The 26,932-nt window shown below is 36.0% G+C and overlaps 1 protein-coding gene across 1 annotated transcript in view; it reads left to right on the top strand.

Annotated features, from left to right (window-relative positions):
- The window catches only part of MAGI2 (membrane associated guanylate kinase, WW and PDZ domain containing 2), a 1,334,434-nt gene that overhangs the window by 820,972 nt on the left and 486,530 nt on the right, over window positions 1-26,932 (top strand). The window contains exon 4 of the mRNA XM_049642268.1: window positions 20,870-21,082. Coding sequence (XP_049498225.1) covers window positions 20,870-21,082 — 213 coding nt within the window. The remainder of the gene's footprint in view (window positions 1-20,869; window positions 21,083-26,932) is intronic.

Raw genomic sequence — 26,932 nt, 5'->3', positions numbered from 1 at the left:
GCAGGGATGATTTTCTGACTGGGAATCTGAGTAATTCTTATCTAGAAGGTGAAAGGAGGCTCATGCTGCAGTAGGAAAGATATAGCAAAGGGTGCTTAGGTTTTTTTCTCTTGATCTATCATCAGTCACAGAGTGGCCTTCTCTGAATTTGGTGTGCTAAGAAATTATTGGTGTTTGTCAGGAGAACACCAAGGCCTCACTCTGAGTGCCAGGCCAGCTCCTACCAGCAAGACCTGACAGGGAACCTTTCATCCGTTATTGTTTCTCTCTCTCACAGTCCAGGAATTTTTGTTTACCAATAAACCCTGTCAAACTGGGCCTCTAAAAGGAGAATACTTTTGTAGGACAAGATGCTAATAAAATAATTTTAAAATTTGTTAGCAACCATTTATAGAAAATGAGAGGAGAAACATTTCCCTTTAATTAGTTGGTGCTTAAAAAGTCCATGCATAGAAGGGCACCTGAGTAGCTCAGTTGGTTAAGTGTTCGACTCTTGGTTTTGGTTCAGTCATGATCTTGTGGATTTGTGGGTTGGAGCCCCATGTGGGGATCTCCACTGGCAGTGTGGAGCCTGTTTGGGATTCTCTCTCTCCCTCTCTGTCTGCCATTCCCCAACTTGCACTGTGTCTGTCTCTCTAATAAATAAAATAAACTTGGGGAAAAAAATCCATGGATAGTAAAAGGGCACGTAAATTTTGAAACCCATTATACTTTTCTCGGCCATCTTGTCTTACAAGTTGGACCAAAAGTGAATTATTTTTATCCAGCCCAAGATAGTCATTCAAGTTTTATTTAATAATTGGATAATATCTAAATCAGAGAAGAAAGTAATAGTCCTGTTTTCATTGCTGATAAAACAATATCTCCAGCACCATGTCCAGTTCTGTTCAACACTGTATTTTAAGAATAAAATATGACAACAATTTTGAAATAACTGGAGCTCCATCATTTGGAAGAGACTTTAAACTTATTCTATTCTGTTCCAAAACCCAAAATCAGTATTATTAGTTTTATGTAATAAGGAACAAAGATTTCTGTTCAGCAGTAGTAAGAAATGTCTCCAAACAAGAGCTATCCAGAAATGGAATGGGTTGCTTAATTATATGGTGGAATTGCCAACATTGGAAGTGTTAGAAACAGAAGCTGAATGAGCACTGGATAAGCAGACATAACTGAAACATCTGAAATGAGAGTTTGGACTACATGGTTGGTCAAGACCCCGTCCAATTCTGAAGGCAAAAACAATGAGCTTAAGAATGGAATTAGAAGGTCAGTAGGTTACCATGATCTAGGGCAAGTTAAAGGGCATAATATTAGCCAGGTTCTCAGTGAACCCAATCCTAGAGGTAGATAAAAAGAAAGCCTGAAAGTTTGAGGAAATCTTGGCACCCTAGTTCCTAAAATTAGGACATTAAGAGGTGTCCTCTACTGAGGATATAATTAAGTGAGTCTGACCACTGGGCAGAAACTCTGTCCCCCAGTCTTTTAATATTTCAGGTCTAGGCAATAAAAATAACACTTATCAGTTACTTAACAATGGCAGTGGCCATTGCACAATGTGGACCACTATGCAAAGAAAACATGCAGATTTTTATTTAATATCCTCACAACTCTATGTGGAAGGTGCTATTATTATCTCTATATGTTTTATAAATGTTAGAACATGCTCACGGTTGCACAGCTACCATGTGGCAGAGCCCAGATTTTAACCCATTGTTGTCTGAGTCCATGGGTCATGCTTATGCTCTGCATCCTAGGTCATACTGCTCCTAGGTAGAAGGAAAGATGAGGCTCTCACAACTCACATAATAAAAAGATCATTCTTTTCTATAAGGAGAAGGGTGTAGGGGGCCACAGCTGTTGACAGTATCCTAATCAGCACAATCAAATGGTTAATTTTGCAAGCCTAAAGAAAGGCCAAGATCAGATTAAGCCATAATTGAGAATCTTTAGCATTTCTAGAAAAGATAATTATACCTGCAGACTTAAATATATTTAAGTTTTTCTTTAATTTGGGGCATTATGTTTTGATGTTACCTGGTGAACTGTGTAGGAGTGGATCTTATATGTTCAATTATTTAAAAAACCCAGTGATTTCAAAACAAATATTGAAGTTGTAGTACCAGCAGCATTTGGAAGAGTAGGAGGAGGGGGAGGAGGGGGAGGAGGAGGGAGGAAGAGGGGGAGGGGGAGGGAGGAAATCATAATAGAAAAAGTAATGGAAGTAGCAGTAATAGCAGTAGAAGTAGTAACCAAAATGAGTAGCAAACATCCCTGAAGCACTTATATGCCAAAAAACATGTTCATGTTAATTTCATTAAATGCTCCGAATAGTTTTATAAAGTTGGTTTCACCATTTTCTTAAACAAACAAATGTTGAAATATGGGCTCAGAGAATTTAGGGACCTTGCCTGGCTGACATGTCTAGCTGACTTGAGAGCCACTTTTGAAAACATTGGGTACCCAAGTATATGAACTTTTTGTTTGGGCAATTTTAAAAGAGCAATAAAAGATATATTGGGGAAAATGCAATACTGTACTAATTTTTTTTTGTCTATTCTTAGAATAGAAGCCTCAGATACTAGGGAGCAGCTGAACTTCAGGCTAAATGATTTATTAGTACCATAAAGTTAATGTGTTTTAGATTTTCCTTTGGGAGATAGTGACTATAAACATTCATGCAAATAAAATAATAATCCAAATTTTAATATTTCCCAGTTAATCAGTCTCATGTTGGCTAAATTTAATGAAATGTATTAAATAGCAATATGTTCTACACAAAGCCATTTTAAAAATTGGTCTGAGTATTTAATTTGGCAGTTGCTACAAGTTTAGGAGAGTGGACAAAATACCTTACCACGTATTCAACCATTAATGTCATTAAACAGTGGTTTAGCAATTTACTACTGGTTAATGATCCTGGACATCATGATAACTCCTCAGGTCTCTCAGGTAAACAGAATCTGTTTAAATTAGTGTTGCATGAGAATAGGATTATTTAGCATGACTTAATTTAACATAAGGTAACGAAGACCTGTAATTTCATTATTCAACTGATAAAACATAAACTGGAATAAAAATGAATGTCTGGTTGAATCCCTGCCCTCTAGGAGCTTAAAGTCTAATGAGGATGCTAAAAGACTAAGTAAGCAGGCAATTTTATTTTATTTTACTTTTTTAAATTTTTAAATGCTTATTTGTTTTTGAGAGAGACAGAGACAGAGTGCTAGTGGGGGTATGTCAGAGAGAGAGGGAGACACAGAATCAGAAGCAGGGTCCAGGTTCCCAGCTGTAGCTGCACAAAGCCCCACGTGGGGCTCGAACCAACAAACTGCGAGACAGTGACCCAAGCTGAAGTTGGATACTCAACCGACTGAGCCATCCAGGTGCCCCTAAGCAGGCAATTTTATAAGTGGCAACATAAGTAATACAAACAGCAGAGGATACTAGATTTTGAAATTAACATACAGACACAGTATTCAGGTCTTTATTTTCATCAACATATGTTTATTGAGTGCACTTTGTGTTCACTGAGCAGCTGTACAATGTGTCCTCTAGACATACTGTATTCTTCAAACTTTATTGTGCATCTGAATTACCTGAAGATCTTGTTAAAATGCAGATTCTGATTCAGTGTGTCTGGAGTGGGCTTGAAAGTTTGCAATTCTAATAAACTAGGTGATGCTGACGCTGCTGATCTGCAGATCACTCTCTAGGTGGCAAGAGTATTAAATTGTCTTTAATAAAATCTTTTTTAGCATTTCCCACTAAAAACTGTGATATTTTGTTTAAACATAAACAAGGATTTTTGGAGAGATTGTAGTTAGATATCAGTGTATATCTCTACCTTCCAAATTAAAAACAACAACAACAACAAAAACATCAACTAACATTCTTGCCAGTTGCCCAAAAACTTTTGGCTATCCCCATCTAAAAAGACCGTTTGTAAAGGCTAGAAGGTGGTGGACTATCTCCTTTCAGTCAATGTCTTGACTCCTGTCTAAAACTATCCACCTTAGGGCATGAGGTAATCATGAGTTCCTGACATAGAAACCTGTCTTTTAGAAATTACGCTGAAACCACTGATTCATTTTGTAGCACTTGCTGAACACCTGTCTATCGATAATAACTTTTAGTCACTACGAGTTTAGGCCAAATTGGAGCCAATGACCTTTGGGTGAAAGTTTCATATTCTATTTCCAGTCCCTGGAGCCATCAAAGACTCTTGTCGGACGAGTTGTAATTCATGAATTTCAACATGCTGCCTCCAGCTCAAAGCACAGCTATTGTTTCTTGAAGCTCATAGTTACACATAGGCTGTTGGTTGCTCATGATGTAAATTAAGAGAGTGATGGAAAAATTTGATTTGGGTTACTTTTTAAATTTCTAAGCGATGCTTCAATTGATTAATACAAAACTCAATACTTACGTGAGTGATTATTTACCTTAGTTGGTGGCAATGGATTCTAGTATTTCTAAATAAAGATATGAACTAAAAAAGCCCATAGTTCATATTTTTCATCAGCACTCATGTTTTAAAATGGAACTTCCAAACATGAAATTAGCTTTCTTTTCTGAGTATAAGGAGATTGTTGGGGAAGATTACTGGAGACCTGTGTGTGAATCACTGTAGAAGACAAATTTTAAATGTTCTCATCTTGTTACCACTATAATTGTGACATGGAGTAATGAAGAAGAAATGGTAGCCTGGGCCTGTGGTATTGTTTTCATTTAGTATTCATTCCTATGAGGTAATCATCTAAATTAATAAGGATTTGCCCTTTCATATGGAGGAGAGAGCCTGATTCAAATGGCCTCATAAAAAGGAAATTGCTGAATGAAGTCATTACTCTAATTAGTGTTAATGCCCCCAATGTTAACAGTATACCTTTAAAAAAAAAATGACGTTCAATACCTTCTAACCTACCACATGGAGTAGTGGCTGTAGCCTGAGTGCTAGATTTAATTGTCCTTTCAATATCAATTTAGACAGATCTACTAATAGGGTTGTGTTATTAGATAAATGCCTCTGGTAATAGAAAAAAAATGTCATTACTGAGCTGGATTGAATACCAGTAAACTATCAAAGCTTATTCATTCATGAGGCCTACCTGCCTATTTATTCAGAGTTCCTTTTCTTATCTGCATTCATATAAACAATATCACTCTTTAGCTGTTGGAAAATGTTGAATGGAGCTTTCTATCCTCTTCCCAGAAGATTTGGTTATGTATTTAGATCAACTCCCACTCCATTGACTTCCAAAATACTGCCCAGATAGATTCTTTAGTATGGAATGTTTTGTTAAATTCTGCAGTTTAAGCTTATCAGTTTGGGCTTGTGAAATCATTTTATTTCTGCTATTAGTATTTCAGTTTTAATAATATCTGATGTGTATGTGTCACACACACACGCGCGCGCACACACACACACACACACACACGCACACACTCACACACATTCTTCCTCCAGTCTTCCAACCATCTCCCATCTCTCTTACTCCCCTTCAAATCTATTTCCACATAGCAACAAGAATGAATAGCCTTTCCTTAAGTAAAACCATGATTCCCCTTGGGAAAACTTTTCCCAAATCCTTTGACTTAGCTAACAAGGTCCTGTATGATTTGCTTCCTGCTTGTGTTTCCAGTTGAATCCTGTGCTTGTCTTCCTTACCTGTTATTTCCAAGATGTTAACTCAGTGTTAATTTACCAATCCAGACATGCAGTAATCCCTTCCTGTCCTAGTGACCTGCTATTTTTTGGCCTATTAACTCTCTTTTCCTGGCTTTTCACAAAATAAAGAAATTTTCATTCTTCTGGTCTCAATTTAAACAGATACCTCCTCAGATAGACCTTTGTTACTACCCTGCTTGAAGTAGATTTCTCTATGACTGTTTCTTACAGCACTCTGTCAGGTCCTTTATTTATCTCTTTATTTGGTTAATTTTAATATCTTTTCTCCTCTGGACTCTTAAGTTCCTCATAGACAAGCACTTTATCTGTATTGCTTATTTGCTGGGCACATATTAAATGATCACTTAATGAGTGGAATTGTAGGCCTGGAAGATTATGCCAATAATTGATTATTACACAGACCATAGGGTGGCAATCCATGTCCTGTGGGCCAAATCTACTCTAACACCTATTTTTGTACTGTCCACAAGGTAAGAATGACTTCTATATTTTAAGTACCATAAAAAAATCAAAAGGAGCATAGTATTTTGTGTCACATGAAAATCACACAAAATTCTAATTTTTGTATCCATGAATACTGTTTTTTGGAGCCCAGCCACACCCATTCATTTATTTGCTATCTGTGACTGCTTACACATTACAACAGCAAAACTGACTAGGTATGACAGAGACCATATGCCTGAAAACCCTAAAATATTTGCTCTCTTGCTCTTTACCAAGAGAGAGAGGAATTTGCTGACCCCTAACATTGACTGGTTTGCATATTAGAATTTTTATATTTCTTTAAATAATCTCTACACTCAATGTGGGGCTCAAACACACAACCCTGAGATCAAGAGTTGCATGCTGTCTCAACTGAGCCAGCCAGGTTCCCCAGAATTTTAACACCAAAAACATGTACATTATCCTGAAGCTTTTTATAAAGATTATTTGGAAAAAAGAATGATGAGAGATCCTAAAATAGGCTACTTGAATCCTTCTTATGCTGGCTTGACTTTCAAAATAAACCTCATTTGATTGGTCTATCTCCCCTTGAGGCAAATGCAGTGGTTTTTGAGGAAAAGCTGTGGTTAATGTGCATCAGAATGAGCTGCAGTGACCCAAGCCCAGAGATTAGGATGTGTGGGGGTGGGGCCTGAGAATTTGCAGTTCCTGCAAGATCCCAAATCAAGAAAGAACAACAAGGGTTGCATCTTCTTTACAGAATGTGGGTGCTCTGTCAGTGTACAAATTCATTTACTCAGTATTGACTAGGTGTCAGTGCTATTGTAGATGCTGGGAAAACAAAGCTCAATGATAAATAGCTTCTTTTAACAAGCCAAAATTTAGTGCTCTGCAGACATTAAATAAATAATTACCATAAACATAACAGCTCTAACAAGAGTTATAACCAAACTCTGATAGGAACACCAATCAGTGCCTGAATGTCTATGAAGACTCATAAAAAGGAAAATAAAGATGTATAGGATTCTGTAATGTTTTAAAAAGTTTATATTGCACTTTGGTCATGCCAATTCACAGCATCTCTGAAAGGAATCCTGAGTATCGGGAGAAAATTTGGAAGTTCTGTCCAATATTTCTTATTTCAGAGAGAAAGGAGGGGAGGTCATCATGAAAAGGCTTCAAGCCTTCAAGCAGGTGGCTAATATGAATTCCTGCCCAAACATTATTCTGTTTTTTTGTTTTCTTTGAAACCTGAGTCTCCTTGTCCCCATGTCCATCACCTCCCATGTGTCCATTACCATCATTGAACCCCTGCAACACATCCCTGATTAACTTCAAGACTATCCCTCTTGCTGCTTCTAGTCCATTCTACTTGCTGCGACCTAGCAATCCATTTTAAAAACAAATTTGAATGTGTGTTCAAACCTGCAGTGCTTCCCTTTGCTTTTTGAAAATTAATCCAGTTCCTTAACAGAGCTTTTTAGGCTCCATATGATCTCTGACTGAAGGGCTCCCCCTGTTGTTGGCTCCAGCCACACTGTTCCCCTTTTAGTTGTAAGAACTCTTCCTCCTCCAGAATCAAGGTTTTGCAAATTTATTTCTTCAGCCTGGGATACTCTTTGTTCCTGTACCCCTTGAGCCTTCATTTGATTCTACTTACCTTTCCAATCTCAGTATAGACTTCAATGCCAGGGCAAAGATGTCCTCTCGCTGACTCCACCTTCATCCTCGCAGTCAGGAGGAAGGAATGACCTGTCCACACTGGTAATCAGTCTAGAAACAAAGATCATATTTCTGCGGTACCAATGCGGGAGATGGTCAGTCATCATGTTGAACGTGCCATCATCTCTATCTTCAATTCATTTCACATCATCAAAAAACAAGCTTTAAATTTCAAACCACGTATCCTTTGATTTGTGGAATATTAGAAGTATTTTACGACATAAATTATGTCCTGAGTCAAATTGAGAAAGAGGGAACTTTTTGGCTAACTTAGCTGAAATTTTGCAATTAACTTTTTTAAGCAACTTGATTCATTTTGGGACAAAACACACATGCCCGTGTGCATACACACACACACACACACACACACACACACACACACGCATTCACATGTAAATCACCTTCCATATAGTTCAGCCATTTGACCTTCAGAGAAGTCCTTGGGACAAGTTTTGGGAATGATGGAGAAATTTTATTTCTTCTTGTTTAGAAAAGCCGCTTACATTTTCTAAAGATCTGTATTGATCCAGAAATATTTTGGCCTAGGTGGAAAAAGGGAACTGAGTGTTCAATCGTAATTCCACAAATTAACTGTCCTAATTTGAACTTTTCTCAGAGTTCTTAAAAATACCACTACTTGACCTTTATAGCCCTTGTTTGTAATTTTGTGTTTGCTTAATTATTTGATTAATGTCTCCCCAATAGAAGGCAAGCTTCAAAGGGGACTTGCTTGTTTTGTTCACCATTGTGCCTTGAGATAATCCATGTCTAGCACATAGAAGGGTCTCAGTAATATTTGCTGAATGAATGATGAAACAATTGGATATATGATAACCTCTCCCTCTGCCCACCACTCAGGTCTCATTGGCTTGGTTAGCTGATAAAAATCTCACCCTGTGGTGATCCTTGAACCCTCTTCCTGATTGAGCCTCTTGTCCATCGAGTGCCTATTACTGTCCTGGCTCTCACCCTCACCTTCACCCACTCTTACTAGTTATGGATGTCATTATCTGCCACTAGTAATTGACTATTTATTAAGTCCTGTTTTTTTTTTTTAGAACTAGACTAGGGATTGCAGCATTATGCAATGTAAACATTATCATTTTGACATGTAATTAACATAAAAATGATTACTGGTATGTTTGTTTGCTTATTTTTTTTGGACAGTCTTTAAAATTAAGTAAAATCCAAAATTGGATTTTACACTATAGCACATCTCAAAGCAAACCAGTCACATTCCAAGTTCACAATGGCCAGATGTAGCAAGTGGCTACCATATTGGACAATGTTGCTTAGTATGTTAGCAGCTATTAGGTGATGATGGATGGCCACATATGCATGACTTTGGGCCAGGATGTCACCTCAAGAATCATTTTAGAACTCTACAACTTCATGGGAAGTGACATCACAGTCCTCCACCTCCTCCTCCCAAATCTACTCCTCTTCATCCTCATTTTCTACCTTTTCCTCTCTCTCTTACTCCGTCTTTTTCTTCCTTTCTTTCCACTTCTTTTCTGAACTTTTTTTGACTTTTATTTCTCCCTCTATTTTTTTTGTTCATTAATGCAACAACTTTTCTACACTATACTCTTATTTCTGGTACTTTCATAATTTACCACAAAATGAGAAGGATGATGTGATAGGCAACATTATAATGTAAAAGTTTGAGGACTGGAAGAGGTGTACCTCAATAAAACATACATATTTAAGAATTGATGGTTGGTTTCTGGCATTTGGAATATAAAGCACCAGTAGTTCTGATAGTTTTCTTTGCGATAAGGTTGATTTTCATAGGTTGTGTGTATATCGATTTAGAGGGAAAAAAAATCTGTGTTATTGTACAAAGCCTTTATGGTTAGATACCAAAGACTCTTACTTTCTTTAGCCTTTTGGGTTGTTCATTGTTCTCCTGGCTGAGAAATTTGTTCTATTTATATCTAAATTACATCTGCTAACTTTAACCATACTCTAACACTTAGGATTTATGTTTGTGAATGTCTCACAGAAGATGACCACATTAAAAACGCTGACTCTTTTAAAAGTCAGAAAAATTTAAAGCGTTACATGGACTAAAATACAAAGTTGAAATGCTTCATCTTTGGCCTTCCACAAAGTAATCATAGTTCACATCCTGTGGTCGTGTACTTAGCAACTATCTAATTCACCAAATGGGTACGGATGCAAATGAAAGGCTTGGAACAAAAATAGAAATACTCTGTAACCACAGCCACCTTCCCAAAAGGGAATGCACAAAGAAATATAAAAAGAGACTAAAATGACAGTTCTCCACATTTATGTCAAGAAATCAAATAGGTCCAGGCTCTCAAGTAATTAAAACTATTAGCTACATTTTATTATCATTCTCTATTTTCAATTTAGGACTTTCTGATACAATGGCAAAGAAATATAACGTGCCATTAGATCCTTTAAAAGTTTTCATTGCAGAATTTTGGAGGTGAGTACTTCAGAACTATGACCCAATTCTGTCATTTCACAAGTGAGAAAACTAAGGTTCAGAAGAGTTTAATGCCTAATCCAAGGTTTTGTAGGGGGTTAGTAGAGGAACCTCAGTTAGAACCCAGATCCTCTACTGTGTGCAGACTTCTTTCCACTCTGCCAACCTTGGAAAAACCCAGCAGACAAATTCTACAAGCAGAAGTAAAATTCTTTCATACTGTTTTTCTGACTTTTATTAGCAACCAAGGATTAGAAAATTTGGCTAATTTCTTTAGTCATTAACCAACAATCAAATTAAAATTAATCAGAATTTCCCTAGGTATTGTATTTGTAAGACAGTGACAAAAGAAGGTCTTGGAGGTTTCTTAATTTCTTAGTAATCTTATAGTATCACAGTTAATAGCACCATTGAGAGAAAGAAGTTATATGACAAGCCATAAATGTTGTGTGAGAAAAATAATATTGTCCTTGAAAGTTTCAGTTTTCTTGCTCAATTTTGAAAAAGCAAATTTAATCAAGATGTCTATCTCAGACATCCCCTGAGCTTTGTACAGATGCCCATTTAAAAATTTATCAAATTTTTACTTCTGCTTTTTTTATTTACTAAGCCGTGAAGGGACTGTCTCTTAAGCATTGAGCTGACTAGACACTCTAGAAACTTCAACAATTAATTGCAATTAATAACACAATTGAAAATGGTTTCCACTCAAAAAGGTAGACATGTTAAATTATTACTAACTGGAAATATAATATAATTTTTTCCCCTCAGTGTTGTTTTCCAAAAATCTTTGCTTTGAGATTTTACTTAGGTTCTCCAAAGGTCATCACCTTTACCACACTGAGTGCCTTGACTACCCAGGAAAACACTTACTTTATTTTTTATTTTTTTTTAATTTGAGAGAGAGAGAGAAAGAGAGCTCACGTGAGTGGAGGAGAGGGACCGAGGGAGAGAGAGAGAATCCTAAGCAGTCTCCATGTTCAGCACAGAGCCATATACAGAGCTGGATCCCACCACAGAGGGATCATGACCTGAGCCGAAATCAAGAGTCAGACGTTCAACTGACTGAGCCACCCAGGTGCCCTGGAAAACACTTCTTTTGTGGTTTCATAGCATGTAAGGCACTTATGAAAATATGTTCCACCACTGAATTGACCAGTTATAGCCCAAATTTCATGATTAAACTTTTAGATTAGAGTTTTAAATACTGGTAAAATGTAAGTAGTGTATGGGATGTAGTAAAGCAGTTTTAGTTACCAGCATCTTAGTTTAAAATAGTTTATTAGAGTGGGGGCACCTGGCTGGCTCAGTCAGTTAAACATCTGACTTCAGCTCGCTCAGCCATGATTTCATGGCTGGTGGGTTCAAGCCCCACACTGGACTCTTCACTGAAAGTGTAGAACCTGCTTTGGATCCTCAGTCTCCCTTTGTCTCCCTTTGTCTCTGCCCCTCCCCTGCTCATGCATGTGCTCCCTCTCTCTCTCACTCTCTCTCTCTCTCTCAAAAATAAAAATAAAAATAATAATAATATTTTAAAATTAGTCTATTAGAGTGTTAAAACCCAGTCACTTAGCAAGACCCAAGAGAAACTGGAAATGGGACACATCTACTGTATAGAGGAAAAAGAAAATTGGAATTTTTATAAGCATGAGGTATGAAAGTAGGAGCCTAAATGAAAGCAAAGTGAGGCACTGGGTAATAAGAGCTATGGATCCTCAAAATGGGAATGTGCTACTAAAGAGATAACAAGAGAGAGGACAACAAATATAAATAATGTATCCATTTTTACATCATTACCACCAGTCGACAATTCCTTTATGAGTTGAGACTGTTTGTAAAGAGAATTTGAACATAAGAAGGATCCTCCTGCAAGTTCACATTTACATTATTCACATGAAACATTTATTCTTTTTTCCTTTTAACCTTTAACTTCGTAATAAAGCCAAATGTGGATTTTTCAAGGTAGGACAAGATAAATTGAAGATTGAGAAGCAGGGTGAAAGAGCTCTGCTAGGAAATGTACATCTGTTTGGTGATTAATAGTATTTTACATGTACTCCATCCACATGTGTAGCAAAGCAATTGAACAAGAGAAATATCATTGACCCAATGTCACCTGAAATTGTTATTATGTTTTTGGTGTTTATTCAGTTTTCACTTTATGACATATGAGAAAAATGACTCAGGTGATAATATGGTAACCTAAAATGTTATTTGATAAAATGGATTGTCTAAGGCTATGCTGTCCAGTCTAGTAGCCACTATTCAGATATGGCTAATCAGCACTTGAAATGGGATTTGTCCAAAGCAAGAGGTGCTGTAAGTGTAAATTATACACTGGGTTTTGAAGACATAGTAAGAAAGAAAGTAAATTATCACATTCATAACTCTTTATATTGATCATATACTGAAATGATAATATTTTTGATATATTGGACAAAGCAAAATATATTATTACAATAACTTTCATCTTTCTTTTTTCCTTTTTTAATGAAGCATGGATAAGTAGAAAAATTTAAATTGCATGTGTAGCTTGTATTTGTGGCTCACATTACATTTTTACTAGGCAGTGCTGCTCTAAGGGATTTAATATTTTTTAAATATGATATGCTTGTGAATAGGGCTTGTGCATTTTTTGGTGTTGCTAGAATTATAAATGTTCAAATGCTTTACTTTGGAAATAGATGTATATTTGATATTGAATAATTGTGTGTAACTTCCTTCTGTTCTCTTAAAGATTTCCTTGAATAACTTGTTTGTTTATGCTATTTGGCACAGGAGAGAAATATTCTGAACTCTTTCGAATAATGCCTCAAGGGAGGAGTCACTAAAGAGAGGGGTTACTGACTCCCTTTAAATAAGTGAACCACCTACCCTACCCAGTCTGTGGACAGCTACATTTAGCAAAGATTTGTCTTGTGCCTGTCCACACTAGCTAACATGAATATATGAAAATTCGGTCAGAATGACCAGAAGGAACCTATTGAAAACTTGCAAACACATTTCAGAAAATGTTAGATTAAATCATTGACATGATTTATGATTTCTGAAAAGCACTGATGGACAATTGAAGACAGTAAAAATTCAGTGTTTGTCATTAGGGATAGTAATGTAAAAACCAATGTTTATGTAATTTAAAATAAACCTGAAATTCTTAGGTGAACTTTGTTGCAAAACAATTCAATTTGGCATATGAAAACACAGAAACTTTCACATTGTTTGCACCACTATGCACATTTTGAATTTTTCTTAATATTTATTTATTTTGGGGAGACAGAGAGACAGAGTACAGCAGGAGAGGGGCAGAGATAGAGGGAGACACAGAATCTGAAGCAGGCTTCAGGCTCTGAGCTGTCAGCACAGAGCCCGACGCGGGGCTTGAACTCACGAACTGTAAGATCATGACCTCGGCTGAAGTCGGATGCCTAACCAACTGAACCACCCAAGCACCCCACCACTATGCACATTTTGAAAGTCACATTTAACATTGAATTTTCAAAAAATTCAACAATTACTGTTCAGTGCAGGTATAGTGACAAAATGTCATTTTGCGTGTTGTCATATCTCTGGCATATGTGAGCTTAATACTTTCCTCCACAAGGGAAAAAGACATTATCTGTTGGGGCCAGAGTTTTTGCATCTTGGTTCGAGGCGACTAACTGCAGATGACATGATGAGGAAATGATACCTTTTTGTGGGAGACTAAATTTAAGTATCAGAACTGCTTACAAAAATAACTTCAAAAACCAGTTGGCAAAAAGTATTCTAAAGCAAGACTCTGAGTCTTGTTTTCTGGTAGGAAGTGCAATTTTACAAAAATAGAATATTGTCTATATTGCATTTACTAACTTTGTTTTGTATTTACATAATTTCTAAAATACTAACTCTAGCCATATGACTGTGATTCTTGCCATGGCTGACAAGTTATGATGGTTTTTGATACTAATTTTAACTTATTAATATCCCTTGGGTAGTAAGTTGAGCATATCTTAACATTTGAATTTAGAATCCTTTTATGATTTGTTTCTATTAATAAAAATCTAAACCTCTGATGTGGATAAAAATAATTGTTTACTGGGGCGCCTGGGTGGCGCAGTCGGTTAAGCGTCCGACTTCAGCCAGGTCACGATCTCGCGGTCCGTGAGTTCGAGCCCCGCGTCGGGCTCTGGGCTGATGGCTCGGAGCCTGGAGCCTGTTTCCGATTCTGTGTCTCCCTCTCTCTCTGCCCCTCCCCCGTTCATGCTCTGTCTCTCTCTGTCCCAAAAAATAAATAAAAAACGTTGAAAAAAAAATTTTTTTTAAATAATTGTTTACTTATGATCTTGCAGGTTTTCTAACATGATTAGTTGCAAGTAGATCTGGAACTCTGAATTTCTCATTTCTGCTTAACGTCAAGAGTCAGATTTCGCAAGTGCCATTAAGGAGGCCAAGTATCAAACTATTTGCTCTATTTATAAAACTGTAAGACACAAATGATGAGATGCCCAACCTCTTAAATTTTGTCACACATTGTTTCCAACACAAGGACAGATTCTCAGGCTCTCTGGGGATCTCAGTGACGGGCTGTGTTGTGTACATGCCCCAGAGACCCATAGGCAGTCATCTCTTCTCTACTAAACCATTATCTGAAATTGATTCTTTCTGGTTACCAAAATGGGAATAAAAGCACTGAGAATATTGGGGGGGAATGAGGGTCAAGACTTTAATATGTGAGGTATCTTGAAGACAAGAATATTATCTTTCTAAAATCCAGCTCCACTTGGGTGCCATATAGAATGAACTATGACCATTTGATGTAAACTCTACACATGCTATCATTATACACCCAATGGACTGAAACGACAGAGTTAGCATCTGAAAATACTACTTAAAAAGCCAAATGCACTACATAATATATCACATGTTTTCATCATGAAAATTGATCTTATTTAAAGGGAAAACATGTTGGAAATAAGTAAAAGCATTTCAAAGTATTTCAGTTTGGACTATTACATTTCCTCATACATAAAATTAGTATAGTATTAGTATTAGTATAGTATAGTATTAGTATAGTATAGTAGACATTTAGTATAATGCCTACTTTTTATCATAGTGTCAGAACTTAAAGGCATAAAGGATATGGTACATCTTAGAAAATACTATTTTGTTGTCTATTCTCTTTCAATAAAGACTAGGGTATAGAAAAGAGAATAGTTTATAATTCATTGAAGTAGTCTCCTATTTCTTTTGACTCCTTGGCTTCACCATTAAAATCAGTGTGGAAAGACAAATAAACAAACACCTGGGAAAGGTCAGAAAAAAGACAAAAACATTTTTAAAAGATTAAGATGTTGTGAAAAGATTATTTGGTCTAATAAGAAGAGAGATAATTCCATGATAGTCTTCAAGTGAGCTACATGAAAAGTTATTTAGAAAGCTATTTTGTCTCTTTTAGAAGACTTAGGAATGGGTCTGCATAAAAGTGGGTAATGGGGGGCATTTGGATGGCTCAGTAGGTTGAACATCCAACTCTTGATTTTGGCTTGGGTCATGATCCCAGAGTTGTGGAGTCAAGCCCCGCATAGGGCTCCATGCTGAGCGTGGAGCCTGCCTAGGATTCTCTCTCTCTCTTGTTCTGCCCCCCTCCCGCAGTCATGCTCTCTCTCTTTCTTAAATAATAATTTTAATAAGGTGTGTAATTTTCAAAGGAGTCTCTAGGCAAGTTTAGTTCATAGTGATGTGATCTGTTTTAGTCCCTCTTCCTTCACAAGAAATTAGTAAAGCTTCCATTGTAAGTGGGCATTTATTTATTTTTTCATTATAAAAGCAATTATTGACATTTTATAGACTATTCTTTTCATTCAGATTTCTAGAAAGCTTTTCTGTGTTTATTATATCAGAAATAGGTGCATTCATAGGGGCACATGTACCCCAATGTTTATAGCAGCATTTTCAACAATAGCCAAATTATGGAAAGAGCCTAAAGGTCCATCAACTGATGAATGGATAAAGAAGATGTGGTTTATATATACAATGGAATACTACTTGGTGATGAGAAAGAATGAAATCTGGCCATTTACAGCAACATGGATGGAATTGGAGGGCATTATGCTAAGTGAAATAAGTCAGTCAGAGAAAGACAAATACCATATGTTTTCACTCATATGTGGATCTTGAGAAACTTAACAGAAGACCGTGGGGGAGGGGAAGGGGAAAAAAAAGGTACAGGGGGGGGGGGGGTCAAATCATAAGAGACTCTTAAATACTGAGAACAAACTGAGGGTTGATGGGGAGTGGGGAAGAGGGGAAAGTGGGTGACGGGCATTGAGGAGGGCACTTGTTGGGATGAGCACTGGGTGTTGTATGGAAACCAATTTGACAATAAATTATATTAAAAATAAAAAAATAAAATCTCAAAAAAAAAACAATAAATAGGTGCATCCACCCTGTTTCACTCTTTTATAACTATAACTTTATGGGGAAAATCATTATTTTAAGTACTTAAAAAGCTGAGGAATAAATCAAATTCCTCAAAAAATTGTCTTTTTTACCCCAGGCATTGATTAAAAATAAGACTATGTAATGTATTGATGATCGTCATTATAATAGAACTAAGTGAACAATTTTACATATCATTTGATTTTGTCATCATATTCAATTAAAAAATACAACTTTATATTAAATTTGCATGAAACTGCTAATAAATACGTCATTCTTTACAAGATGTATTCAGTAAAAAGCGTACTAGAAAAGCCTATAATATCCCACCTCATCCCCCCCAAACACACATATGCGTGCACACGTGCATACACACATATGCACATTTTTGGAAGCAAGGAGAGAAAAAAAATCACCTAAACTGCTCCAGCTTTATTATTTAGTAGCAATTATCACCTTTCCCTTTTGAAAGTGATACATTTGTGCCTATTGGTTGTGGGTTTGAATCAATTTCTCTTGCTGTCAGTTCAGGGCAGAAATGCAAATTTCATCACACTTTTCCCCCCCCACCCCCTCTTGAGAGGCAATGTAGTATTTTGAAGAGATGAGGTCCTAAAACAAACAGATACAGGTTTTCCACTGGCTCCATGTATAATATTGGTAAATAGATTAATTTCTGGGGCCTCCCATTTTCTTTTAAGTGTAGAGACAGAATGATTTCATACTGTTTTGTGATAAATAACCAAAGTAGCCACCATATATGGAGACCTGTTCTGATCCAGTCACATTATACATTCCTTCGTTATCGTTAATCCTTAAACAGCACTATGGAGTAAGAGGTATTCTAGTCCTCATTTGATCCAAGAGTGCATAGGTTAAATGTCATTACAGTATCCAGCTCAGTAAATTACGTGGTGGTGGTAGTGATGTTAATAATTGTTATTGTAGTTGCTGTTGTGACTATAGTCATCTTACAGCCCTATGTTCCTGGTTTAACAAAAAAAATTTAAGGATGTAAAGAAGTTACCAGTTTAGGGGACACAAGGATTCAAAGACAGGTGCATTTCTGCATGATCTGTGCCATTAAACATTACACCATAGTGTTACTATATTTTGAGATTTTTAGATTCTCTAAACGTTGGCACTGTACCATAGAGGCATTTCATTCTTAACGGGACACTTTCCAAATTGTATTTAAAAACAGTTTTGGTTTTTATTTTCTTCTGAAAACATGTTGATATTTTACCTAACAGGCACAATTTTCCCTTAGTATATGGATTTCTATAGACTTCTATCAGAGTTCCAATGACTTAGCTACCTGACTACCTGATTAATTCTTCAACTTAGTTTAGGTATTTCTGGTTGCCTTGTTCTATGCATTGGATTTGGTATAATAGCATATTCTCTGTAAATTATATGTCTCAAGTGTAGTAACTATATGGGTTATTTCTGTGGCTCTTCTAAATTGTTATTATTATTGCTAATGAAGATAATCTTAACATTTTAACTAATGATTCATACAGTTTTACATCTAAAATTTAATCTGTAGTCTTATTTTCATAAATCAAATTGTAGAAATAGAATATTACTGTATAATTTATAATCACATCACATGCCAATAGGTGTAATTACTTAGCAATATAAATTCAACAGAATCTGTTATTTAATATTTATTTTTAGCCTGAGCAATGAATTTATTTCTAATTAATAAAAGGTTATGTTTCTACCTCAGGGAGATTTAAACCATAAGAGACAAGTTGGAAGAAAAATAACACTGAAACGTGATCCATTTTTCTTAATACTGTATATATTTGAAAGCATTAAAGTTCTCAGAATACTACTTAAAAGTATGTTATTTATTGGGACATGTGGGGTGATTTATTAGTTTCACTTTGTGTTTATTAGATAAGCAGTTAAGTATTGAGATTCCATAGAAAGCATAGCAGTGTACTGAGAATGGTGCAAGCCCTTAGGGATGCTGAAATATAATAATAATTAATAGACTGCTAAGAAGTAACTAGCAGTTTTTGTTTGCTCAGAATTCAGCAAGAACATTCAAACGTCTGATTCATTTGAAATGCTCTAAATTAAATTAGAAAGTAACCTTTAGCAAAATGTCTATCATCCACTTTTCAGACGTCTGTATAAAAGTTTTACATGTATAAGAACCACTTTACATGATGATATTTTTTCCCCTTGTATTTCTCTTACAACTGTGAATATCCATGAAAATGAGCAACAGCATTAGTGTTCCAGCTAGCCTTTGGAATATTCACTTAGTGCCAGCAGGACGTTTACACTGCCATTAAGACTATTGCAATTTTACAGCCTATGAAGCACTTCTTCATACATCCTTCTTCTTCACAGCAATCCAGTGATGAGGGCAAGTGTAGTAGACATTGGTCATTCCTGCTGACCCAGCACTCCAAGACCATTCCTTCCTGGAGAGGGCCCTGCGATGAGATGGGTGGAAGGTGGGACTCCAGCTCCCTCTCCCCAAATCAAAGGAGAACAGCCATTCTCCTGCCCTAATCTGTCAGCTCACCCTCTGGCTGAGGCTTAGCCAATGAGACAACCCAGCCTGAGAGTTTTCCTGGAAATGAGCGAATCAGAGCTCCTGAGCAGAGATTGGGATTCATTCTAGCTGAGGGAGTGGCAGCCAAGGGCAGTGCCCATGGCAATGGAGCTGTGGGCTTTCAGAGTTGGGGACCAGCAGAGGCAACTTTGGTGTTTTGACGGAATTCCTTTGCTTTTGCTCATTTTTCCCAAGATTTTTCAGCCTCTTCCTTCAACTAATCATCCCATATCTTCTCAGCACATCCCTGTCATGTTCAGTCTAACTAGAATTGGTTTTTGGTTATTTGCAACCCAGAATTTAGGTATAACAAGTATGCTGTTTCCAATGTATGATGAAGAAATTGAGCCTTAGTGAGGTTAAGTAACTTCCCTGAATTGTAGTTATGTAGAAAAGCCAAGTCTAGAACCCATGACTTCTAGTTAAAGTTTGTTTCTTTTGCAAAACACTGTTTTCCCGGTTGCCTTCAGTGGCCTCTGCAGATAGTGAGATGTGCTTCTTCCTCTGTGCCTCCTTAGTTGCAGTACTTAGTCCTATTTCCTGTTATAATACTTATCTGCTTGATGTCAAATGCACCTATCTTCCACACAACACTGTTAAGCATCTGGAAGACAAGGATTGTTTTATATTCATCATTTTCTCTCAAACATATATTGGAGTGTTTGGGTGCAGAGTCAGTACTAAACAAAGATTTTAATGAATGAGTAGCAAATATGTGCATAAATTATTCAATTAACTGAAAACACCAATGTGGGTTTCGAAGATGATGCTAAAAGTATAACACTGATTTTATAAAACACCATTATGTTCTTAACCAATCAAAATTTTACACTATAAATAATTTGCCTTAAATATATAAAGGTACTCACTTAGTAAATATTTATTCTATGCCTACTATGCGTCAGGCTGTTATTACAGAGAGAAATAACAATTAGTCTCCTTCTTTGAGAAGTCTGACAGACTGATGGGAGAAACAAATATTCCATCACTCCAATCATGGAGCTATGGGAAAAAGAGCTGTAGTAATCTGAAGAATGATTAGGGCAGCAGGCCCACTGTCAGTAGCCATGTGAACCATTAAACTGGCATGGAGATACCACTCTGGGCAGGCTGCTATATGCATCAAGGACAACAGCCAGAGCCCTCTGAAAGCTGGAGAAAAGCACAATGTGCTTTGCTTTCCAGAATGTTGTGAGATTTGCTTTAAAAAAAGTCACCTGCACCCTTATTCAGACATTATTTTTAAAAAGGTTATCAAATTTTAAAAATAATTTAGAAATTGCTATGAGCCATATGAGACGAATACATATGACTATATTTTGGTTTGGCAAAAGGTGAGAATGAAGATAAATCTGTACCCTTATTTAAGCATTAAAGCCCAATTCAATAGAAGCAATAAATAAAGGTATATATAAAAATGTGAAAGGATAAAAAAATCATATGCATGTAAAATACATATGTATGTAAGAAACAGGATGCATATTTATCAATATAATTTCCAATCTTTATGAATTATGCATACAGTAGGAGAATATTTAAATCCATGTTTTGATATCATTTGCAGACAATTACTACGGCACGCCGAAGCCTCCAGCAGAACCAGCACCATTATTATTAAATGTGACAGACCAGATACTTCCGGGAGCCACTCCAAGTGCTGAAGGAAAACGGAAGAGGAATAAATCAGTGAGCAACATGGAGAAAGCAAGTATAGAGCCTCCTGAGGAGGAAGAGGAAGAGAGGCCTGTGGTCAATGGAAATGGAGTAGTAACACCAGGTTAGTCATTTATATGTATGTACATGTATACCTATGATTATAGTTATCTTCAGAGAGAAGATGATGGTATCAAATGGAAAGGACATAATTCTTGTATCCATTTTATTGTTTTAATTTTGACTTATCAAGCAATTCATTCAAGTTCCTCAGTCTTTGTTTCACTTACACAGTATTAATGGCAATATCATGAATGGTTTCTACATCTTAGAAAATGTTACAAGTCATGAATATGATTGTGGAAAGTTCTGGGGTCTTTCTTTGTTAACTAATGTTAGATAAAAATCTATCCTTAGAAATCTTGCTATACTCACAGTTCTGTAAACTGTGTGAGGTTGTGTCATATGATTTAGTTAACAACTTCAATGAATACAGTCCTCAAAATGACCACAGCTATAGTGTGTCCATACAGTTTTCCCTCTACCCTTACTATCTAATCTGACAATGTGGAGAAAGCATCTTTATACATTGACTTTGTGAAGACACCTGCCCTTGAACAAGGAAAACTTGTTATCTCTTTCATATATGATCTATCATATCATATATATAAAGAATGTCAGGCAGATATAAAGTGTGTTTGTGCAAGGTATGGCTTTGCTATTTTCTTGTGCTTATTACTAATAGAGTGCTAAATAGTTTATTTCTAAAAATGAATTTTTTTCATTATATTATTCATAATTAAATGTTACCAAAAGTATGGCATTCTTGTAGCCTCTAAGCTTAGTTATTTATTTTTTAATAACAGCATATGAGTAGGCATTGAAAATCTAAGAGCTCTGTTAAAGCACTTGAAAAAATGTTAACACATGCACCTTGCATACATATTATTCATAATATATGACCTACAACTAAGGTACTTTGATGTCTGTATTTTTAATTATCACTGTACTGTTTCTATAGTGACATAGTATTTGAATTTCCATGCTCAAATTATTTTTATCAAAGTTTCATAAGCTTGTTTTTTACCTTCCTTGTTCATAATACCTGTAAAAATGTTCTTTCTTGAACAGAAGGAAACCAAAATCTAATCTGTGCTAATCAAGGTGTAAAACCGTAAAAAGTGGTTTCATCTTGGTTGCTCAAAGGAGAACAATCTCCTCCATTAATATAATGGTGAAAAACATGCTCTGATCCTACCAATAACTGATTTCTGGATACAAATGCTAAAAATCACTATTGATACATAATGTAACCTGTTTACTATGAAATGATCAGGTAATTTTCAAGCAATTAGATTTTTTCTCTTTTAATTCTGAAATATCTTTGTCAAAATATTTACTTCTCATGATGTAATAGATTTAAATTAATAGTACATAGTTTTCTTAGTTGATATTTGATATGAGAAACAAAATGATTTAGCCAAGTAGAAGCAATAATCACAAAAGAAGCAGAAATTGGGGATCAAAGTACAGTTACAGAGTTTCTTAATGGTTAACACCTGATAGCTAAAAATATAAAATATTTGTCCTCGGTTGAGCCTGAATCATTTGTTTCTAATTCATTTCTACTCTGTATAGGGTAAATCAAATGAAGATTCTTGACCCACAGATTTGTAAACTAGAAATTAATTGGGGGTCATAGTGAATCTAGAAAGCACCATTCCCTTCCATTTATACCCTAAACATGAGGAATTGTTTTTTGTTTTGTTTTGTTTTGTTTTGTTTTGTTTTGTTTTTCTGGCTAGTCAGTGTTTAAAGACACAAAGAAAATGGGTTAGTTTGAACTTTTCTTAACCAGTTCTGACTGGTCTGTCCTTGGACCTCTTAGCCTGAGGACAATAGGAAATAACTGCCCAGGCCAACTCTAGGATTTCTGGAGAGTCAGTAGATGTCACAGATGCTTACAGATGCTTACAGTGGTTCTGTAAGCCTGGCTGAGCAAGTGGCTCTTATACTGTCTTTTTCTTTCCCATTATGGGAGAAGAGACATATAAATTAGGCAGCTCTTCGCCCAGTGTTCAAAGATGGAGGAAACAGCCCCAAACCAGAGAATTGCTCTGTCATCCCTTATTAGAAAACCTTGTTTTCTTTTATGTTTCTCCAATAGAAATTTTAGGATTCACTTTGCCTCCCTCTCATATACATATGGGCAGCTTTTCACCTTTTGAACCTCATCACATTTTTTCCAGCACAGGTTCTTTATCCTGCCTTTGTTTTCTTTCCATACACATTCACCAGATATAAAGAACTTCAAACAATACCGAGAAAATTGTTGCTTAAAGTTTAGTTAACACTAACTAACTATTTTGACTAAGAGCTTATAATACTAGTTAATATCAGATGTCAATTCAGAGCATAAATAGTGTCATTGATGAGGCACATTTGGAGCATAAGAAAAGCTTACTGAGGCAATTCTGTTCCATTACAAAAAATACTGATAATAAGTAATGTAAAATTTAACTTCTTTTGGATGCTTGCCATGTGCTGGGAACTCCCTAACCTCATTCTATGTACTAGTTCATTTAATTGTCCTAATAGATTTTACAGATTGGGTACTATTTTACAAATTAAGACACCGAGGTACACTATAGTTAAGTAAGTTGCACAGTAACTGGAGTTTATATATAGGAAATATATATAAATATAAGATATATTTATATACAAATAGAAATATAAAGAACCCATGATCTTAGTGGCTATGCTATCTTGAATCTTATAGCACCAAATAGAGGCATAAATATGTTTCTCAGCAATGTGTAGACGCATGACCACTATTTTACTTATACCTCTTTAAAAGTGGCATTTTAAGTTTCTACCTAACAAAAGTTTCTAATTTCTTTCATTTCTTGAAGTCATCTACAACTGGGATTATTCAGCTCTGTGGATATAAAGAAAAATCCTATTTCTTATTAATATTCTGTATGTATTTAAACATAAAACCTACCAATTTTAAATCCTTATACACTTTACCAAAATGAATTATTTTCTCTATGTAAATAATAATAGATTTTAGAGGAGTCCTCAATTTACTTCTGTTACTCATTTTCTTCACTTTTTTCTCCTTTGAACTTATACTTAGAATGATATATTCCTTGTATTTTCAGGCCATATTCATGTAAAGTTGGTGACCACCTTTAAATATATAATTTCTACATGGAGCTCTACTAACATTATCAATAAATATTCATATATTTTATGTGAACTACCTTATGCTAGGTTCCCGTTTTGCTCAAAATTACATCAAACAGATGGATGTAGCCCATATCACCTAGAAAAGCCATAGAATGATCTTTCAGTGTCTCAGATCAGAAATGTTTCTCTTCTGACATATGTCAGTTTGGTGATAGGAATCAATATAGTTCTATCCTTAGAAATGTAGTTCTATGCATGTTACTACTAAAAGTTACAAAAGTAAAAATGAAATAAAATAAATAGTGGCAACCCTCCTTTAATGAATTCATGACATGGGCTAGACATAGTGTACGTATTTTATCTCTTATCTCATAATCATAGCATACTTAACAAAGAATATGCTGAAATTTAGTTAAAAGGTGCTTAACTAAGGTAACAGTTAATTTAGTAACAGAGTTGAGATCTGGACTCAGGAACACCTGAACTCATCCTCTCTCCAACCACATTTCTCTGGGCTGTTAACCATGCTGAGGACAAAATGACTCCTGACCTCCATCAAGTAGAATCACAGTCTTTCAGCTCAGTGTATTTCATTACATTGTATTCTGTTATATTTGTCCTTTATTGAATTTGTGGCTGTGGTGTTAGGTCTAATGCTTGCAAGGATGATATATCTTTACATCATCTTAGAGAATCTGTCTTTAAACTGATATTTAAAATTCATATCCCCAGGAAACCTTTCTTGACATTAACCTCATCTATATTTAGACATCTTTATTGTGTTAGAGTTGACATCCAGCTGCATGGCTTCAAATACTGTAGATTTACCTGCAGCCTTCACTTTTCTGGTGTGTTCCAGAGCTGTAGTTCTAACTATTGCCCCCTGGACTCCCCATGCTAGGAATTTCTATGGCAACTTAAATACAACATTCTACCTAAATTCTTCTCGCATAAAAGAGACAAGCTGATTAACTCAGAAAGGCCTTTGCTTGATTTTTCAAATTCTTCTTTTCACCCAGATAGCTCTGGGTTTTTTGATGCTTCTTTCCCCCAGGCTTGTTCTATATTATTGGGTATAAAAGATCCTGGACCTGTAGTTTTAATCTCTTGTTTCCAAGTATCACCATCCTAGATTACTGCTGTGTCACCTCATTTGTGGACCACAGTCCCCTAACTGATCTACATTCCTCCAGGCTCCATCCCTATCAGATTGCTTATTATTCCTCCATCAATGAAAGATTCTTGAACCAGCACTTGATCACGTAACTATCCTTCCCAAAACTTGGATGAGCTTCCGTTTCTACTGCCCCAGACTCCCTGGACAATCCACATTTTACTGAAACATCTCTGTTAGCTTTGGTCCCTACTCTTCCTCTACCTCTTCTCTGATCCACATCCCACACTCATAAAACACATCCACGTGTTTGAGAAGGCCTTCTCCACGTTGTAACCTCCTATTCTTTTGGTCAAAATATACTAAAATTTTTGATATTCCTAAGAAATCACTTGTTGACTCCCAGGATGAAAAATTGAGTCTGTCTTTCTCTGAATTATCAAAGTACTATTTATAGCCTTCACCCATTTGGAAGCTACTGATTAGCCTGGTATTTATAGGTCACTTTTCATAATGTATATGTCTGGCATCCCCACATACATTATAAGCACTGCCAGGATGAGGACAATTTTACTTTTTGTTTAGCTGTGTCAGTGATTAGTATATATCTTTAAATATCTCAAGATCTCATAAATCTTTATTCTTTAGTCAACCAAACCTCTAAGAGAATGTCAAAGCTTTACTGCATCAACATGATTAGCTTTATTTCATGCTCATTTTACACTGCTGAGGGTCTTCAACATGTGTTCCTTCTAAGTTTGAAAGATTTGACATTCTTTTTTTTTAATTTATTTTTGAGAGAGAGAGAGAGAGAGAAAGCATGAGTGGGGGAGGGGCAGAGAGAGAGGTAGAGAATCCCAGGCAGGCTCCGTGCTGTCAGCACAGAGCCCCACTCAAGGCTCCGTCAAACAAACTGGTAGATCGTGGCCTAAGCTGAAACCATAAGTTGGCTGCTTAACCGCCTGAGGCGGTTGCTTAACCGACCAGGTGCCCCAAATGATAGGACATTCTTGATCTTCCATTCCCTCAAAAGTTATTTGATAACTAAAGAAAATTATGTAGAAATATATTTTAAATGTATATTCTTAGATATAAGAATTTTTCATTTTCTCTGTGAAAATACCAAAAATAGATAGGTGGATGTTGAATCATTATATTTTACACCCGAAACTGATGTAACACTGTATGTTAACTGTACTGGAATTAAAGTAAAATAAAATAAAATAGGTGGATAAAAAGTACATAGTTTTGTTTAAGATTGAACTTTTCTGAAGAAAAGAAAATCCTATAAACCGTAGTAATTGGGTTAAGCTTTCTTGGATTTCTTTTATTTCATGAATTATATGCTAAACTTTTCCGGAAAGTAATTCACCATTATATTGTAGCTTCCCCTCACCAGCTATTAGTAAGTCTAGTGCAAAGAATTAGAAATGCACATATATTTTAAAGGCAGCTAAATCTCTCTGTTAATACACACACACACACACACACAATGCCAGGAGGAACAGGGCCCGTGAGAGCTACCTTCACCAACAAAGGGAATACAGTATGTGTACACAGAGCCGCCTTCTCCAGGCCCCCAAGCCCGCAATTAGTGCAAATGAACTGCATCTCCCAGAGAGCAAACAGAGTGTCCCTTATGTGATCACCGAGTGTCCTCAGCAATGA

Source organism: Panthera uncia, chromosome A2 (genome assembly GCF_023721935.1).
Source record: "Panthera uncia isolate 11264 chromosome A2, Puncia_PCG_1.0, whole genome shotgun sequence".
In the NCBI taxonomy this organism is placed as follows: Eukaryota; Metazoa; Chordata; class Mammalia; order Carnivora; family Felidae; genus Panthera; species Panthera uncia.
This window is presented reverse-complemented; position numbering and strand designations above follow the sequence as displayed.